General features: G+C 35.8%; 1 protein-coding gene across 1 annotated transcript in view; it reads right to left on the reverse strand.

The window, feature by feature from the left end:
- DCBLD2 (discoidin, CUB and LCCL domain containing 2) overlaps positions 1-20,774 on the reverse strand; it is a 79,314-nt gene that overhangs the window by 21,996 nt on the left and 36,544 nt on the right. Inside the window, exons 3-6 of the mRNA XM_012743082.3 lie at positions 19,001-19,138; positions 4,329-4,380; positions 2,048-2,120; positions 1,588-1,721 (exon numbers count right to left, since the gene is read on the reverse strand). Coding sequence (XP_012598536.2) covers positions 1,588-1,721; positions 2,048-2,120; positions 4,329-4,380; positions 19,001-19,138 — 397 coding nt within the window. The remainder of the gene's footprint in view (positions 1-1,587; positions 1,722-2,047; positions 2,121-4,328; positions 4,381-19,000; positions 19,139-20,774) is intronic.

Genomic DNA, 20,774 nt, shown 5'->3' on the forward strand with positions numbered 1-20,774 from the left:
ACAACTGATATTGCTCCTAGATAAAACGTCTCATTTCTAAGCAGGACAACATCTGGAAGCAGCATAGACAATTTTCGCTACAAGTACCCAGTTTCACATGTTTGTGCAAATGTGTCCATGTAACCTTTAATATGTACTTATTTCTTTTTCATAATTTATTTATTCATTGTTTATTGTCAATCTCTCACTATTTTATTTCATTAAATAAATTGATTCTTAAAATTTTTCTGTGGCAACTGCTTTTGGGGAAAGTACACTAAAAGGTGTAATTCTCAGAAAATGAGGCTCAAGTTTCCGGGAACAAACAGAAGAACAATTGGCTATTAATAGAGAGATTGCACTTTTTTAAAGGAAATCAACACGTCTAAGAACAAGTTTCAGTATTGGAATGCAACATGACATTGGATTTCAAAGTAATGGGCAGAATGGGTGAGTTGATGAGCACGGAGGGGCAAGACAAGTGGATAGTTCACCATGTGCCAGGTCCAAGGAACTTGGAGAAATCAAATCATCAGTGTATACCCTGCCTTTAGCACAACATCCAAACTGTTACAAGAGGATGCAGGCTACCCAGTTTTTTTAAAGTATGAAAGAAAGAATTGACATCGAAAAAAATTCTTTCTAAAGGTAAAATGGGAAAGGAATGAAAGATTCAAAATAATATCATCTAGAAGAAACCAAAAGACACCAGGAATGAATGACACTCCATGCATGGCCTGCTTTGTATGGCCAATGAGCTAAGAATGATTTTTACATGGTAAAGAGTTGTAAATAAAACAAACAAAAAAAGAATAAGTGACAGAGACACATGGCCCGTAAAGCCTAAGATATTTACTAGCTGGATCTTTACAGAATAAGTTTACTGACTCCCAATATATACTGTCCTGGGTATAGATCATTCTCTGGCCTAGGACCTCTGAAGAGAAGCTGGTTTCAATAAGGCTTAGCATTGTCTGCAGGATTGAGCATATCAAGATTTACAAAAACAGACTGCTGATACTGCATTTATATTTACTGTTTCAACTTCTGCTTTTGATGCCTGGTCTGTATTTTGTAAAATAGTAGAACACTGTAGATACCATGAATATATGTTCTTAAAATATTCTCGTGGAATGAGAGGAATATTCATAATAATACTTATAATGTTTTTATGTGAACTTTTAATTTATATTCAAAGTATTTCAATTATGCTCAATCCATCTGGAGTCACACGGGCTATAAGGAACAAAGCAGTTATGTCTTCTGATCTTTGAAATAAAGTAAGGATTTGGCAACAAAGTTCTAGACTCTTACTCCAGACTTTTTCAACACTTAGAAAAGAAATAAATAAATCACTCTTTCAAATGACTACCTTTTTGAAGAACAAGCTAAAGTAGTGTAACACTGCCTGTACTCTTCAAAATAATCAGATATCAAGCACACACGAATGTGAGTGCTTATTGCCTAAATGTGATGTCATGAACACAATTGACAGTAATACTGCTGAGAGCTAGCCAGTCTCTAGCCCACCACCACCCAGCAGCAGGCTTATTATAAATAGCACATATATATATATATGGATATATAAGATAGCGTGTGTATACTTACACGACAGATGTGATGTTGTTAGCCAAAGAACTTTCATAGTATGGGATACCTTTACTAATAACAACGCTGATTTGGCCACCCAAAATGTTTGACACCACTCCTGCGTGCACACCAGCCATGCAGAGTGGCGAGGACTTAAGGGAAGGAAAAAGAAAAGATTAGTTTTAAATTTTTTTCTTGGTAATTCATAAACAAGACACTTCTACTTCCTCAAGAAATCAGTTGACCTGAGTAGTTTTATCATAATTATAGATTACTGGTACTGTAACACAATAGATTTTTAGTAGAAGAAAAAGAATAGAATATTATGTTTTACTAATAAGTAACTTCTGAAAACCAAAAAGATAAAGATACATATTAGATATATGTCTGACTATTCTGGAGTTCTAAAAAAATAAAGTTATTTTTAATATTTTAATAAAGTTATCACAACTTTAAAATAAGTCTATAACTAACTTACATCTCTATATCCATGAGGAATTGTTCCAGATATCTCAGCAAAAGGAAGCAGACAACCAGCTGGGCAGTACTTACTGAAATAAAAACAAGTGAAAAGTTTTATAATGCCGTACTTTCTGGAGGGGAATATCTCCCCGCCCCAAATATCACATACAGCCTTTTCAGTTCAATGTAAATATCATAATCTTCATTACCCTGAAAGAACCACCATTTCTAAAAAGCCCTTTCAGACCTTCTCCCATCCATACATAGATAACGTATCTGTACCTATACAGTCTACTTATCATTTTCATTGCTTTACTTCACAATGAATGGTAGAATGGTAGACATATTTTAATAGGTACGTAATAATCTATTTTGTGGTTAAACCATAATATATTTTATCAACCTATTGATCGAATTTAAGTGGCATGTAAAAAGGTTCATTCATTTATTCACTCACTCACACACAACATATTTATTTGAATGTCTATTATGTTATCTACTGAGTGTTGGGCTGTGCTAAGTACTGGGTTCCCAAAGGTCAACCAAATATGGCCCCTGTCCTCACTGAATTTATATTCCAGTGGTAGAAGAAGACATTAAACCAATATTTACATAAAGAATTAGATTTTGATTCTGTTATGAAGAAAAGGCACTTGGAAAAAACTGGGAGAAACCTAACTCACTAAAAGCAATATAATCATTCGGTAAACTTACTGAATTGCCAGGCAGCATCCCAAGTGCTTCAGGTAATCCCCACAAGAACCCTACGTGGGAGGTATTATTATTGTCCTCATTTTACAGATAAGGAAACTGAGGAACTGTATGCTCAGGCCACACAGCTGGCAGGTGGCGGATGGGCCCCAGAGTGTGTGCTCTCACACGGAACTCTGCACCGCCCCAGTCAGGGACGGGCTCTGAGGAAGTGAAGCCTCAGCAGAGAGCTCACGGATGTCACGGGAACAAGTGGTGGGAAATGCACGCCAACCAGAAGGACGAGCACGCCCATGAGGCGGGAGGGCCTTGGGCTGTGGGCGTAGGTGAGGATGGTAGTGCAAGTAGACTGCAGCGAGCTAAGGTAAGCTCAGCGGGAGAGAAAGGCAGGGGCCGGATCATGCCGAGGCCTAGTGGACTATGGCGAGGAGTCTGGAATATATTTCTAAGTAAAAATAGGAGGACAGTAAAGGATTCTCAGGGCTTACAAACATAATCCGATTCTTTAAAAAGATTATTCTGGCTCTAAGGAAGCAAAGAGATCGTAAAGAATCATGAGTGGAAGCTGGGACACGTCAGGCAGAGAGTGTGGCAGCCCCAGATTGGGGTGACAGGAGCCTGGATTTGGGTGGTGATGGTGGAGCTGGAGAGAGGAGTGAGGGCAGCTGGCGCTGTGGCAGGGCTGCCTACCATACCCCGGGGCCAAGGTTACCCCAGCTGATGAGGTTTCCCTCAAATGCTGAAGAGGGCACCCTTCCTACATGGAGAGAACCATCTTTGAAAACAAATTTAAAGTTCTTAGGAAGGCAGCAGTAGTGAGTTGGGAGGAGGTTAGTGAGATGGGTCTTAAAAGATGAGAATGATTTTGCCAAGCAGAGTGGAACAGAGCGATTCTAGGTAAAAGCTCTGAGAGCTCAGGGCAGTGTAAATAATCTAGAGCCATTTCAGCATGGAGAAAATCAGAAGAGAATGGAAAAATGGGCCACGGACTACTTTTAAAGGACTCTGAAGACCAGGTTAAGGAATCTGGACAACTTTTTAATCATAATAAGGAGTTTCTCAAGATCTTTAAGTAGGGAAATGATTAGATATATATTTTAGAAAAGAATAGCAGTGTGAATGGCAGAATAAAGCAGCAAATGTTAGAAATGGGAAATCAGTTAGAAGTTAATCTTAATCCAGGCAAGAGACGAAGGAACAAAGTGGAGAAACAGTAGCAGAAATGCTACTTTGGTAAGAACAGTGAAGCATTCTATAAAAGCCAAAACTGTCCTGTTCCCTTTTTTTGAGAAAAGCTTTTCTACTTTTATTAGCAGTTTTACCAGATTTTGAAGAGCAACCCAGTTCTACTTTTAAAACATATTAAAATTACACTTTCATTTTGGAGAAGATCTGAATGCTACAATGAAAGCAAAATTTAAATGTAGCAACTAAATGGCTTTACGTAAGCTCTAATTTATTGGAATCTTGGAACAGGGATTATATGTCATACCATATATGCATTAGTTTTAAGTGTTTACAGAGTGAGAATGTAGAAGTGGAAGAATAAGATTTAAGCAAGGAAAAGGTCACAAATGGGTTCATACCTGAACTCAGGCTCCAAAAAATTGGATGCAGTGTCCAAACAAGTAATCAGATCTAGAAAAACAAAAATAATAAAAAAAAACTGATTCAATTAATACACAGATTTACTCTTGCTGAAACACCAAGTGTTTCAGAATCTCATATCATACTGTTCTTTTCAAAAAATTTATATTCATTATTATTATTATTATTTTTAGAGACAGGGTCTTGCTCTGACAGGTCAGAGTTCAGTGGCATGATCATAGCTCACTATAGCCTTGAACTCCTGGGCCCAAGTGATCCTTCTGCCTCAGTCTCCTGAGTAGCTGGGACTACAGCTGTGGCTTATTATTATTATTTATTTTTTTGTAGAGACAGGTTCTTGCTTATGTTGTCCAGGCTGGTATCAAACTCCTGGCCTCAAGCGATCCTCAAGCCTTATCCTCCCAAAGTGCTAGGATTACAGGCATGAGCCACCATGACTGATCCCAAACTGTATTGTTCTAATTTTCCAAATCTCAACAGCATCTCAAGGTGGTACTAAAAATTTTACAGATTTTTGTAGCTCACAATGTCTGATTTTAAGTTTCTTTATTTCTATAGCTATGTCTCCTCAATACTATTAATATTTACTACCACATCACTTCATGAAGTCACATATAATACATATAGAACATGCACAGGTAAGTAATATTTACAGCCTTAAAGTGGCTTGTGTAAAATGTAGCTCCCAAAACACAAAGAAAAAATATTTCTTGGTTACTATATAACTAAAAATGATTCTTTGCCGTTTATACCCAACGCAAACAATGACCAAAAAAAGGTGAGTTAATTTTGTGACTCTCACTAATTGCTACTCAGAATCTGGTTCACAGACAGGACCGGCAGCATCAGCACCTTCTGGGATCTTGGTAGAAATTCAAATTCTTAAACCCAGTCCAGATTTACAGAATCTCTGGAGGTGGGACCCAAAAATCTGTTTTAACGAGTCTTCCAAGGAATTTCTTAAAGTGGAGAAGCACTACTCTGAAGAAAACAAAACTTGTAAAATTTAACATTCTCTACCTAGAAATCAATACATCTGAATAAGAGCTACCCTGCCTCTAATTAAAACCTAGTTTATAGGCTATGTAAAAGGTGGCTTTTGGTCAAAAATTTTTTCAATGATGTTCTTAAGATAAAAAGCAAAGCCTTCAACTCAGCCCACAGGATCTTGAAGTGCCTGCCTCGCCTAACTCTCCAGTCCCCTGTGTACCCTCGGTGGCTCCTCGCCACTCTAGCCTTCCTTTGGTCCCTCCAGGCACTCTTGGTCTGGAAGGCTTTCCCACTCCCCCTGAGCCTAGCTGACTCTTCTCGAAGACCTCACCTTCACCTTAACTGTCACTTCCTCACAGAATCTGTCCCTTACCTTCACAAGTCATTAGTACATGGTAGGCACTTAAGTTTTGTTTGTGTGTTTTAATGAACAGATGACTATTATATGTTCTCATAGTGCCATGTATCATGCAAGACAGATTTGTTGTAGTAATTATAGAGTTATATACAACACTATTCTATAATGCCTAGTAGTCCCGGGACAGAGACTGAGGCTGTTTGTCCTCAGCTTTATATTGCCAGCAGCAATCACAATGGATGGTGTACAGGAGGCTTTCAATGAACATTTATTGAATTAATGGATGAACAGAAGTTTCTGAGTGTTAGCATGTTTGGCTAAGTCCAATTATTTACTAACCCATAGGGAGGAAAACATGGTAGAAGACTGAAGGCAATCACAACAATAGGTGATTTCACATATAAATGGTTGGCCAAAGAACTGTCTATCAAGGGTGGCCAATATGCTCATGGAGATAGCACACAGTATACTTCCAAGATCACTGATGGTATGTAAATATTTGTTAAATTAATAGCTATCACAGCAAGTGCAGTATAATCATTCTATTTTACAATTATGAAGAAATTTTGTGCTTATTATACAAATGAAATGTGTCTTGAAAGAACTAGAGCATAATAATTATGTTATACAAATAGGAAAGTGGTATTTTGAGAGCAAGTATATAGATTGGTAACTATACACCATAGGCATTTGAATGACATTTAAGTTTTAGGAGTTTAAGAGGTACAGGTCTGAATATGGGTTCACTACTACCTCGCCGACCAACTGGGAAAAGCAGACAAACAAACTAAATTACCTATGCTCTAGTTACTCCTCTCAATCTTTGCACAGCATCAATGAGAATTGATTTTCCACTTTCCTGCTCCAACAAAAGAATTTCCAACTTCTAAGATTAGAAGCTGAACTTTTAAGATTAATAGCCTAGGATGAAAAGGTAGTGTGTGGTCCAATATGGCATCCAAACCCCAAGATGACTGCCAGCTGGCCCCATTATCTTGGGGTCACATGCCAGAAAGCTGGTCAACTATGGATGTATTTGACCAGAACGGGAGCTTTGGTTGCAAAGTCCATGCAGTGATGAAACTCCACATTATGCCATGCAAATGTGCAAATCACTGATCTTGCTTTCAAATTCCAAAAGAGCTCTTTAAGAGGAAAATAAGAATGCAAAATGGATAGCTACAAGGAGAGCCAAGAAGACTGAAGACAAAAAAGCAAGCCATGATCACATGCTTTGAGGTTTACAACACCATAAAGGCAAAGAAAACAACATCAAATTAAGCAGGGAATTAAGCAGCTTTAAAATGTGTCTCTCTTGAAAGCTTTATGCAATTAAACAGCCTTCCAGAAAACTGCTATTACTACTATGCTCCCTGCACAGTCTGGGCAAGATGAATAGAGGAAAAAAAAAAAAAAAGCCATCTCCCTCAGAGACTTCTCATACCCATGTATAAGAAGTTGTTATAATCAGTCAAATAGAATTGAGAGTCAATGGAATAGAATTGAGAGCCTAGAAATAAACCCTCAAATTTACAGTCAACTGATTTTCAGCAAAAGTGCCAAGACAATTCAGTGGAGGCGAAGAATAGTCTTTTTCACATATGATGTTGAGACAACTGGATATCCTCATGCAAAAGAATGAAATTAAAACCCTACCTCACTCTACATACAAAAATTAACTCAAAGCAGATCTAAACTTAAGAGCTAAAACTATAAAACTTTTAGAAGAAAATATAAAAGTAAATTGTAACCTGCAGTGGTTTCTTAGATATGACATCAAAAGCACAAGCAGCTAAATAAAACTAGATAAAATTAAAAACTTTTGACCTTCAAAGGACACTATCAAGAAAGACAGGCAGGCTGGGCACAGTGGCTCATGCCTATAATCCTAGCACTTTGGCAGGCAGAAGTGGGAGGATTGCTTGAGGCCAGGAGTTCAAGACTAGCCTAAGCAAGAGTGAGACCTTGTCTTCTCTACAAAAATTAGAAAAATTAGCTCGGCATGGTAGCATGCTCCTGTGGTCCCAGCTATTGGGGAGGCTGAGGCAGGCTAAGGCAGGAGGATGGTTTGAGCCTAAGAGTTGAAGGCTACAGTGAACTATGAGGACACCACTACACTCTAGGCCAGGGCAACAGAAATGAAAGAAAAGAAAGAAAGAAAGAAAAGAAAAGAAAGAACGGAAAGAAAGAGAAAAAGGTTTAAGTATTTTCCAAAAATCAAATACATACATAAATAAATGGAATGAAAAACTTTGCAAATTTATACTCCCACCAAGAGTACATGAGAGAGGGAGGTCAGTTTTTTTTAAACAAAAGATATTAAAATTTTACTAAAGGAAAACAAGCTTACATGTTCTGAATTATTTATGGCACAAAATTATGTCAAAATGACTATCCTACTCCCCCCTCAGATGTGAGAGCATGGACACATCGGCAATTGAGGCACCAGTTTTAAATTACAGAGCATGGCTCCTATCACTAATTAGGGGAAATTAAAAGAACATATAGAGGCAGGACAGGGGAGTTAGTGTCATTAGGTACAGTTTTAGTAATGAAAAAGTTCTGGGGATGGATTGGTGGTAGCCGTTACAACAACAGTGTACATGTACTTAATACCAAAGAACTACATTTACAAATGGTTAAAATGGTAAATTATATGTATTTGTGACCACAACATTTCTGAAAAAGTATATGTAACAAAAAACCTCTTAAAGTAAAGATCAACTAGCTTGATGCTTTGTAACTGTTTCTCTCTGGTGTATTCTGCAATTTGAAAGTTGCAAAATCATTAGGTAACCAGTGAGGTAACTTGCTTGCTTTGTGACTGGTGCATACTTGGTGCCTACAACAGTGCCTGGCATGAAGTACCTAATAAATATTTGTATACATGAATGAGTGAGTGAATGAATGAAGATAGTATCATGGGGGAAATGATTAGTAGGACTCATTAACTACATTCCCAATCAGAAAGAGCCGTTAAATTAATTAGAACAGTAATAGTAATTTAAAAAGCTAAAGTGTAAAGATTGGGTCTAGAAGGGGTCTAGGCTGAAAATACATTCTATCATGATCATGACTCTAAAAAGGGTTAAAAATCACTTTCAGTAATCTGTTTAATGAGGGACGAAAAATGGCAATATAATTACCATGAAAGTATTAGTGCTTGAGTCACCTTGAAAATTCATGTATATAGAACACCAGGGTCACTGTCAATGTCAGATAAGTGAAGCATTCTATTTGACAGTCACAAGAAAATCAAATGCAGAAAGGTCAAAATGGAAAATGTTCTTTTTTGAAACTTAAAAAGGGCTGTTAATTTATTTTCAAGTACTGTATAATTTCAAAGTTAATTACTGATACATTATTATTACTTTCACTAACTTAGCATGTCCATTAATGAATAACATAGGCTAAGATTCAATTCTGTCTTTGTAAAGGCATACATATACATAAACACATTTGTTATTAAACTTTTAATAAAATTTGCATTTTTAAGTTAAAAAAAAAGAAAAAGAAAGCCCACAGTATGGGAGAAAATATTTTCAAATTGTATTACCATAAGGGTCTAGTATCCAGAATTCATAAAGAACATTATGATATGACATTAAAAAGATAAATCAACTAATTAAAAAATGGGCAAAGGACCTGAACAGCCATAGAAGATATATATATGGTAAACAAACACACAGAAAGATGCTCAACATCATTATCCATCAGGGAAATGTAAATCAAAATCACAATGAAATATAACCACTGTACACCCACTAGGATAGTGAGAATCAAAAAGACAGATAACAAGCATTGGCAAGGATATGGAGAATTTGGAACCCTCATACACTGCTAATGGAACTGTAAAATGGTCCCACTGTTTTGAAAAATTGCTTAATAGTTTCTTAAAAACTTAAACATAGAGTTTTTATGATCAAGTAATTCTACTTGATAGGTTAAATCCAAGAGAATTGAAAACATACCGTGTTTCCCTGAAAATAAGACCTACCCATAAAATAAGCCCTAGCAGGATCTCTAAGCGTGCAATATAAGCCCCACACCGAAAATAAGACCTAGTGATGGGCGTGGCTACACAGTGTATCTGCACAACCCATGCATTTTGTCATGGAGCGATAAAGAAGATGAGCAGCCCTTCTCATCTGCCCCATCGTGACAGCTACTATCCCAGAGGTGACCAGAAAGATGTGGGCAGCTCCATCAACATATAGAGACAAGGTCAGCTCCCCCTGTCAGGTCCTGGCCATCCTGTGCGTGCTGCAAGCTGAGGCTTTGACAGGAAAATAACACATCCCCTGAAAATAAGCCCTAGGGTGTCTTCTTGAGGAAAAATAAATGTAAGACCCTGTCTTATTTTCGGGGAAACATGGTATGTGTGTGTATAAATGTTGGTGAATTGGTGAATGGACACACAAAATGTGGTATATTCATGCAGTGGAATATTATTTGGCCCTAAAAAGAAATGAAGTACTGGTATGTGCTACAACATGGATGAACTATGAAAACATGCTAACTGAAAGAAGCCAGTCACAAAATACCATATACTATATATACCATATAGCATATACCATGCCATATACTATACTAGTTATATGAAATATCCAGAACAGGCAAATCTATACAGACAAAAAGTAGACTAGTGGTCACCTAGGAGGTGGGAAATGGGGAGTAACTGTTACTAACTATAGAGTTTCTTTTGGTGTGATAAAAATGTTCCAAAATTGACTGTAATGATGACTGCACAACTCTAAATATACTAGAAAATTAATGAATTGTATACTTTAGGAGAATTGTATGTTGTGTGAATTATATCTCAATAAAGCTGTTATAAAATTTTTAAAAATAAAGAAAAAGAAGCTATCATAGAAGTAATAACAATTTCCTTTCATTATAGAACACATCTGCACTGATGCATGAAATAAAGCCTAATAAAGAGCCAGGGCTGGCAGTTTGGTCATTTATTCATTTAGCAAATATTTAATAAACATCTATTATGACTAGGAGTTGTTCTATGCACCAGATATAGAACAAAGAACAACCAGATAAAAACTCCTGCATATGGGGAATGTGCCTCCAGTGTGAGGTAAGGGAAAATAAATATTAGTGAGAAAAACACATAGTGTGTGAGAAGATGATGAGTAGTTTAGAAAAATAAAGAGAGCAAGAAAGTCAGGAAAGTTAGGGAGTTGCAATTTTGAGTAGAGCGGTCAGGTTAGGCCTCACTATAAAGCTGACATTTGAATAAAACTCTAGAATAGGTGAGAAAGTGAGGTATGAGGTATATGGATCTGAGACTAGGCAGTGGGAATCAAAGAAAAGCCCTGGGTGGGAATATGCCCAGTGTGTTTGCAGCCACAGTGAATAAGGAGACAATAAGTGATGAAGTCAGGCAAGACATGGGAAGCCAAAACCCATAGGGTCTGGGAGGCAAGAACATTTGGTAGAGATGGGACTTTATTTTTAATATGATCACATTGAATGCTGGATTGAGATTAGACTGAAGGGGAGGAAAGAGTGGAAACAAAGTCAGCAAGAAATTTCTTGTCATAATTAGGGTAAAAGCTGGTGGTAACTTGAACCAGAGTGGAGCTGTTATGACGTAGTCAGATTCTGATAGATGTACACGTGGCAAATGGATACGAAGTCTGATGGAAAAAGAGGAGGCAAAGATACTCTAAACTTTTTGGACTGAGCAACTTAAAAGATTAACTTATTATATGTAATGTACTTAGATTATAATAATAAATACTGATAAAGCACTCAATTATCATGCTTGATCCACTTTAATATGTCCCATAATACCAGAAAATCAGTGATATGTTCAAAGTGTAGGACAGTATATAATTTACTACATTTTTAACTAAAAGCTTCTGCATATAATTTTTTTGGTAATTTTAATCAAACATTTAATACACACAAAAGACTATAACAACACAAAATACTAAGTATATGTTTTTCATTCTGGTGCTCTGGACAAGAGAGAGTGACAGCAGTACTAAGCAGAATGCCCTTGGGGTTCTGCTGAGGCAGACTGGCATTCTCTCTTTTCCTTGTGTAACCCAAAAAAGAGTCAGCATTTACTGTGTCACTAGTCTCAACAGTAGGATCTAATGCAAAGTGAGTGTAATCATAATCCCTATAAAAAGAGCTTCCATCCTTCCCCATTATCTTCCTTCCTTAAGCCTAAAAGGCTTTCTAGAGGAGGCCGGCCTCGCATGGGGCTTTGAAAGAGCATGAGAGAATACAAACATGAAGGCAAACTAATAATCAACAACAGGATGAAAAATTCCAGAGCTTTCTTAATGAACACACTAATATCAGATATTCTAAGACAGCTACAAACTTAGCTGTATCACTATCAGTCATAATTGATAAGCAGTTTTTTTTAAAGTACTGTTTAAAAATTTTCCAACACATAACTGCAAAGACTAAAGAACTTTATAACTCCTCCATGAAATATTTATTTAAACATGAATTATGCTGACCCATACATAATACCATGAAAATATGATATTTTGTATGTTAATAAATCAATTAAAAAATCAGCACATTGGTTACTATCTTAGACATATTTTTGATTGACAGTGTTGGCTATTTCTGAGACTGCAAGATTGTGAAATATATTATGATTTTTCCCCAATTAATACTCTGTTTTGTGTTCTTAATTGAAAAAGACTCTCAGTAATGTTAGTGTCCAACACTTACAACAGTACAGCACCAACTATATTAGCTGCGGGGTATAATTTTTCCTGTGTTGAAGCCACTTAACTTCATTCTTTTAAAAATCCATTTAATTCTAAAGTAAGGCCTGAGTGCCTGTATTTATTCTAACTCAAGAAAGCATAAAACACTACTCCTAAATTGCTATATTTATTTATTAGAAATAAGGAAACATAGAAAGACTCAAGGAAATGTATGTCTACAAATCCTCTCCTTTATTTGCTCTAAAACTCTTTAAATAACCAATTTCCCAGAGCCTTAAGGAGCATGTTGTCTTGCTTTCATAATTCACACATTGTCGGTAACCTTGCCTTGTAAGTATGTGGGCAGATACTTTGTTCAAATGCTACAGGATGTAGGATAAGCCTAGCCTTGCCCCTAAATTCTCCTGACTATTATTGTGTGATCTTAGGACTAATTCCTTGTTTCCATAATAAGAATCTGGTATTGATTTGTACAATCTGCAATTTTTTTGAATTTAATATTTTTAGTTGTCCAGATAATTTCTTTCTATTTTTAGTACAGACAGGGTCTCGCTCTTGCTCAGGCTGCTCTCGAACTCCTGACCTTGAGTGATCCACCCCCGCCTCAGCCGCCCAGAGTACTAGGATTACCGGCAAGAACCACTGCGCCTGGCCTACAATCTGCAATTTTGTTAAAAGAAATTCACATACATAGCACAACATAATGTATTGTGATTGAGTTATCTAATATTTACTAAGTACCAGATACTATACTAGGTATTTTACCTCTCCTCTCCTTTTATAAATTTTATGTTTCTCTAAGAAGTATTATAATGCCATCTATGGAAGCAGAGTCCACAGTACAAGTTCAGGAAAAATTTTTTCAGATGAAAATAATGTTTTCTTATGGATGATGTATGCATGGCTCAGTTGTATAAGCAAAACCCAAGTAGTGAGATAGGCTATATTGTTAACATATTGTTAACTACATCAAGTCAAATGCTTTCTACACCTAAATCTCCAATATTAAAAAGTAAATATAAGATATAGCACAATTCTTTTGTGACCTACACAGTACCTAGGACACTAATAAACACATTAGTATTTATCGATGGTGAAGGATATAGCCATTGCATAGCACAAGACAGAACTCCTAATGTACTAAATAAATGAAAGACACAGAAAACACTAAAATTGTTAAGGTGCTCTTCAGGTTGTTTATATGTCAGCTTGTAATAAACTCTATCTTGTAAGTTGAATTGCCTCTTTTGGGTAACACCATCTTAACAAATTAATTCTGTTTTAAATTCTCTTTCTCTACAAAATTGGTAACACTTTGCTCATTAGCACCTTTGATCTACAAATGGACACCAAACTACAAATACTTTTCTGCATGTTAATTATAGTATTCACACAAACATTACACAAATTCATTTGTGTGTAAATATGGGCATATCTAAAGATATCAATGTAGACTGAAACTTCATTAATAAAATCTTTTTTTTTTTTTTTTTTTTTTGAGAAAGAGTCTCACTCTGTTGCCCAGCTAGAGTGCTGTGGCGGCATCAGCCTAGCTCACAGCAACCTGAAACTCCTGGGCTCAAGCAATCCTACTGCCTCAGCCTCCCGAGTAGCTGGGACTACAGGCATGCACCACCATGCCCGGCTAATTTTTTACATATATACTTTTAGTTGTCCAGCTAATTTCTTTCTATTTTTTGAGTAGAGATGGGATCTCGCTCTTGCTCAGGCTGGTCTGGAACTCCTGAGCTCAAACAATCCACCTGCCTCGGCCTCCCAGAGTACTAGGATTACAGGCATGAACCACTGCGCCCGGCCCTCATTAATAAAATCTTACTAAGATTAGTTTAATAGTATAAGAGTTTTAAAATGTTTGCCAGATACAATAACAAAAATTTGGATCACAATATAAAAATTACAACTAGAAACCTAGCTAAGTGTAGTACTCAAAATATATTCTATAAATATGTTTACTGTCTTACTGTACAGTTAAGACAGTAAGAAACTAAGGAATTCATACTTTATTTTCAAAACCAAAAACATTCCATGAAGAAAAAAATTTAACAGTTGCAGAAATTTGGACTCAATGAGAAAGGAATTCTCTATTCAGCCCTATGTTTCATTTACAAGTTAATGTAATCTGATGAAAGAAATGGAAAATATTTGCAAAAAAATGTGGTCAAAGAATGTAGCAATCAGAAAATTTTTACAGTATTGGTGTTAATTCTAAAAATAATCCACCATATAGCCACAATATCCCTGTCAAATGGGAATATTTTCCAGGCTCAGCTGTTCACAAGTCGTAAGTGCACTGTCATCAGATTCTAAGGGACATCAGGCAATGAATGAATAAGTTGTTTATGAATTCCAATTAGGAAGTATGTTAATATCAACATTGAGTCATTTTATATCAATTTTAAACTAGTTGCTATTTTTCTCCAAAACATGAAGGCAAACTTCAGATTGAATATTACAAAATTTTGGATTGGTAAAATCTAAACTAATGAGGCTTTCCATTGCCTTTTAAATGTTGATTTCACATTCTTCAAAAAGAAAACCAGGATTACCACTTTCTAATCATGCATGTACACACATGCATCTCAATTATGGTGCATACAAATAAATACTGCCTTGAAGGACTTGAAGCTTTCATATAAATGTATTAATAGATATGTCTTCTGATTTCACTGTTCTATAACTAGAGCAACTTAAAAAAATCATCATCCAAAATCATCAGAGAAATGTTGAGGTCTTCCTAGAAACTGACCATCATTGAATAAAGAATCAAAAATAGGAATTTAGTTCACTCATATACTAAACTCATTTTATTTTTCGAGTCCAATGGTAAATGCTGTTTTAAATCTACTTTTTAGAATGAAATGTCAGTAGCATTTATTATTACTAGATTAAGAGATCTGAGTTACCAAGTTTGGACCACTGAGTAGTTGGTTCAGCCTCTCTCAATAAGATCATAGGAGATTCTCTTTATAGAATTTCTAAATAGTGGTTACTACTATGAATGTCCAAGATACCTCAAAAGTCCACATACATCTTTAATTTTTCAGAAAGTCAAGCTGGAATTTGATGGGATTGTATCAACTTGGAGTGGAAATACTAGTCCTCTCATAAATTGTAGAAGTCTTAATTCATATTTATATGCATCTTTACTTGCTACCCAATGGGGAAATGAGAACTTTTCCTTTCATTAATTCAAATACAGTCTTTCAAAAATGAGATTTACAGGTGAAAGTGAAAAGAGATATCTAACTGGTAATGAAAAAGGCTGGACACTCCTGTTCAACGATCATTAAAACCAGAGAGAAAAAAAATTCATATAGCTTTATAAAAAAGTTTAATAAAAACTTGAAACAAAATTGGAAGACACTGGATACCATGTCCTAGACACAAGCATTATAATAGTTCAGAGCTTCATCAAAGAGGGCTTCCTTATGTCTAAGTTATTGCAACTTAAAATCCAGCAGGATGAATCCTAATTCTTTGAAATGTTTCCTTGTAGAAGATATGTCTGATTCCAAAGTCTTTTAAAACTGGCAAAGCTCTGGAGAGTTAATGAGACCTCTTAATTCAGTGATCTCTGACCTGATCTTCTCTAACTGCCTCTTAATGGGCTTCCCTACATTTATTCTTTGCCTCAACCGACTCTTCACAGAGCAAGGAAAACTGTAAAAACAAGTAAACAAAACCAGAAATCCAGTCCCACATTACTCTGCTCTAACAGCTTCCAGACACTCTTAGCAAAAAGCTCCAACCCTTACATTTTCTATAAGGTTCAGAATAAGGACTTGAAGCCCTACTTGAGCCCTACTCAGCCCCCCACTCATTCTAGCTACACTGGCCTTTTCTCCAGTTCCCCCAAAGCTCCTTCCCACCATAAGGCCTTTGCACCTGTGTTCTCTTCCCTAGACTGTTCTTCCTTCCTTGTCTGACTGGAACCTCCAATTAATCCTTCAGTTCTCAGCTTAAAAGTGACTTACTCAGGAAAGCTCTGCTCTTTATCATTCTTCCACTCCCTGAATACCTCTGGCTTCTTTTCATTTGCATGATTCTTTCATCATACTTATATCATAATTGCAATTAAGTAACCATTGGTTTAATGTCTTTTTCCAATGCTGTTGTGTGAGCCCCATGAAGGCACCCTGTCTGTCTCATATACTGCTGTTTCCCTAGTACCAAGCAGAGAGGAGGAAATAATGCATCAAGGGAATATAATTTTGCAATGGGCTCTTGCACAAGGTAATGAAAATTTATCTTACACAAAAACATGACTCTATCAACAATGTTCACTCTAACATTAACAAGTCTTTGTGAAATGTTACAAACAAGGTAGCTGTTGAAGCAAGATTTTTCACCATCTTTTTATTCCCAAATACTCTTAAATCTTCAACTAGACTTCTAAGCTGGGACATGTAGTTATGTTCCTTGAAAATATTCATGGAATTCATTGTGGCAGCTAAGTTTCCTGGATGGAAACACACGGAGGATCTCAACCAAAGCCAACCAGCCTTCAAATGAATGAGTCGTTAAGAGAAATTGTGACTGAAAGGCCACCCAAGAAGTATAAGAAATTTAACTAGTGCTCTGAATATAGTTTAACCAGTTTACTCTAGTTCAAATAAAACTAATGCTTGATGAATGGGATAAGGCATGCAAAAAAAAAAAAAAAAAGAATAAATAAGACTTTAGAAAAAAGCTGTGAATTGAGGATTTCCGAAGATAATTATGACTTTGAAAAGTGTTATTATCAAGAATTTCCTGATTAAGGTGGATATTTCAAAAACCTATGGAAGCTAAAAGTCACCTGAAACAGTGAGTGACACGGCCTTTTGAAATTTGGCATAAAAGTTTGTAAGTCTATAACATACTGATTTTGTTATCTGAGATCTCTGTCAATTCTTAGGTAACTTTAATACAGGACATTCAGGTTTCTGTGGCTCAAAAAGCCCCATAATTTAAATATTTAATGCAAGAATCTTTTTTTTTAAAGACAGAATATTTTCCAGAACCTTCATATTGATAAAGAACAAAGAGAGAAAACAGAAAATATAAATCAAAATAAATAATTTAAGCGTATATTAAGACCAAGAAACTCAAAGAGAATAGGAAACAAATTAATTATTTTCTGTCCTCTCACCTGTAACCTAAGACTTCATTGTCATCTCACCTGTGTTCTCTACATTATCCCTTTGGTGGTGGGGGAACATGTGCATGTGCGTGTGGAAGGGGAAGAAACTAACCTCGTGTGCGCCTGCCAGGGCATGTGTCTCCAGCCGCTACACAAGTATTATCAGAGTCAGTCCTCACAACTAACCCAGTCACAGACACAACTCACGGAGGGAAGACCACTGGCCAGAAATCGCCCAGCTAGCATGAGGCAGAGACAGGCTTAGATTCCAGGGCTACCTAGTGTCCTCTCCACAACTTCACATTGCCTTAGTTCTCCTGGCTCTGTCAAATATATTAATTGTTCATTTAGCATAATGTTTCCAGTTCTTTTCTTTCCATTATTCCATGCAAAAGAGTTTTCTTTCTCATTCACTCTGAGGGATTTTATTAGCCTTCCCATCTTGTTCTATAGCTTATAAACTAAGTGAAAGCAGAGTCCTCCCTCTTCATACAGAACAGCTCTCTACTCTACCACGTTCTACGTGAAACTTTTAACAAAACGTGGTGTTTATCTCAAACCTATATAGCTGAGGAGGAATAGCTTGCTTTGCCCTTAGTCATTCCAAGTGCCCCAAATTCTCACACCCAGAAAATTCTTGATAATTTTCTCATTTATAAAATATAAAGTAAAAGCTGATTTTTAATTTTACACAGTCAACTTAGTTAATTCATTGCTTAATGTAAAAATAATCACCTATTTTCTAATTTAAATGATTGTTTTGATATATTATTAGACCAGCAATACTTCCTAAACTTTCTTATCACAGTACCCCTAATGTGGGTGGGTGGGGAGGGGGAATGAACACATGCCACAGCAGCCAAAACATGTGAGAGATTTCATACAGTTCTTGTATTTTATCTTAGAGATTCAGGTAAATTTGGGATTTCATTCTACTTAATAGTTTTGCTTTTGATTTTTCCCCTCTTCATACTCTACATATTAGCAATTCAGAAAATACCTCCTGTTTATTTTGTATTATCTCAGGACTTCCCAGGGTACTACTGGTGATATGAGACTATTCTTTGAAAAGAATGGTAATATGGTCTTTAACACAGAACTATGTAATAGTAAACTGTGGATAATAAAGCTTTAAACTGATATGATACATTTCAATAATTCATAAATTTTTAGAAAGTTATTATAGTTAGTGTTCCAATTTTATAAAAGTAAAAAATCAGCAAAGGGAGGGAAGTATTAAATATAGACTTTATATAAAAGTTAATACACTTTTAATTTCTGGAATTCTGAAACTGCTCTAATTTTATTTGTCAAATTTATATATGTGTTATTAACTGCTCAGTCTTTCTGCTCTATTCCGACTTCAGATAACAGGTAATTAAAGAAACATTCCATTTTTGCTGTTAGAAATTGCAAAATGTGGGAACCACTGTATAAGGTGAAAATTACCTTGCTTATCTACAACTGCATATGAGGCCAAAAATCCTCTTCCAGAGACATGGATTCCACTCATGAACAGCACAGTCATTTCATTGCTTTTGGATTCAATCGAATGGTTCATTTGCAACCCGAGACCACAGTATTTGCCTAGGAATGAAAGAAAAGCAGATATTTTGTGTGACTCTCATGAAGTCAGTCAGTAATATTTGCAATGTAGACAACAGAATCAGAATAATATACCAAACTGGGTATTAAATTAGTTTATAATAATGACTAGAATGTTTAATGGTTAAAAATCACATGATTCTGGAGAAAAAAAATAAATGCCAAGTAATAACTGTTCAAATGATTCAAAAGATAAAACAGTGGAGGCATCACTGACCTTATGAAGATCAATTTCCTGTGAAACACATGTATACTCTTTAAAACCAAAGAACTATTAAATAAAAGAGTAACTTAAAACATTTCATGCAGGCAAGTGGCTCACAATGAATCAATGGTTAATCAGTTATATTCTTAACATGAGTTCCTCAGGCCCCCCTAGATTCCTGGCCTCAAGACACTTCTCAAGCCTTTTTTAGACCTCCTCAAATTTTCTTCTGAAGATTGTTGGACATCTGGTTAAGACCTCTTTAGGTGATCATGTCTGGTTACATGGCCTTACATATATATGATCTCACAACTCATGAACTTAAACTTCCATCTGCAGCCTTTTCCTTGAACTTTAGATTTATATATTTAATTGCCTGCCTAACTTCTATCTTTTAATGTCTATCAGATATGTAATAAATAACATATTCCACAGAACAATTTAACCCTAAGTTCACACTGACAGTTGTCAGTTAAAGCAAAGCAACAAAGTGAAACAAAAAACTTCCAAATTCTGAAATATCCAACATTGTCTATAAGATTTCATACATAAAGCTTTTCTTTCAAGATATAATTCTCCAAAGCATTATGATTTCTTAATTACTAAATAACTAACCTTATACATAAGTGACAATTTTTGTTGAAAATTTTAGGATCAACAGGGAAACTAGTTTGCTCTGAGAATAATCTCAGGCCTACACATCAATGGAATAATAAAGATAAAAATCATTTTCTAGTCTACATATCATTGTGTTTTAGACAATTTTTTCCCCAGCTTCCAAGTTCAATTTTTCTATCTTGCATTCAGACTGACCTGATGTAACTTGAGAAAGAAAAGTCCCTCAAGTGAATTTTCTTCCCTTACAGACATAGAAAACATGCTGTATGTCTTGTGGGTCATCAACACGGGGGCCAGGATGCTGGAGAGGGTTTAGGTGCAGAGGAAACTTGAACAGCAGTGAGGTAGGGAAGTCTCAGAAAAGCGCTAAGGACGTGTGAAAATACCAAAAAAGATGGAGTTAACCGTCTCAGGAAAATGTGATAGGGCTAGAACCATTAATGTCTTAAGATAATTTCATCTGAGGGATTTACGCAACTATTTACTGTGGAAATTTAAATTTCCAATTTTCCCACATTTTAGATAATGATCCAATAGATTTGTTCATATGTATAGTTTTTTCCATATTTAAAATGATTATTAAGGTCAGATTCTCTGAAATGAAGTTAGAGGCATGTTGCTTTCCAAAAGAGTTATGTTAATTTATATTACTCCCATCAATATAGGTGAGTTTTTATTTCAAGGCAGCCTTATTGCCATTTTCCCCGTTTATAAATGCTTAAAAATCCATAAATTTTATAACAATTTAGAAGAACATAAAGACAAAAAAGTATTCACCTTTATATAATCCTATCA

The sequence above is a fragment of the Microcebus murinus genome, chromosome 1 (assembly GCF_040939455.1).
Source record: "Microcebus murinus isolate Inina chromosome 1, M.murinus_Inina_mat1.0, whole genome shotgun sequence".
In the NCBI taxonomy this organism is placed as follows: Eukaryota; Metazoa; Chordata; class Mammalia; order Primates; family Cheirogaleidae; genus Microcebus; species Microcebus murinus.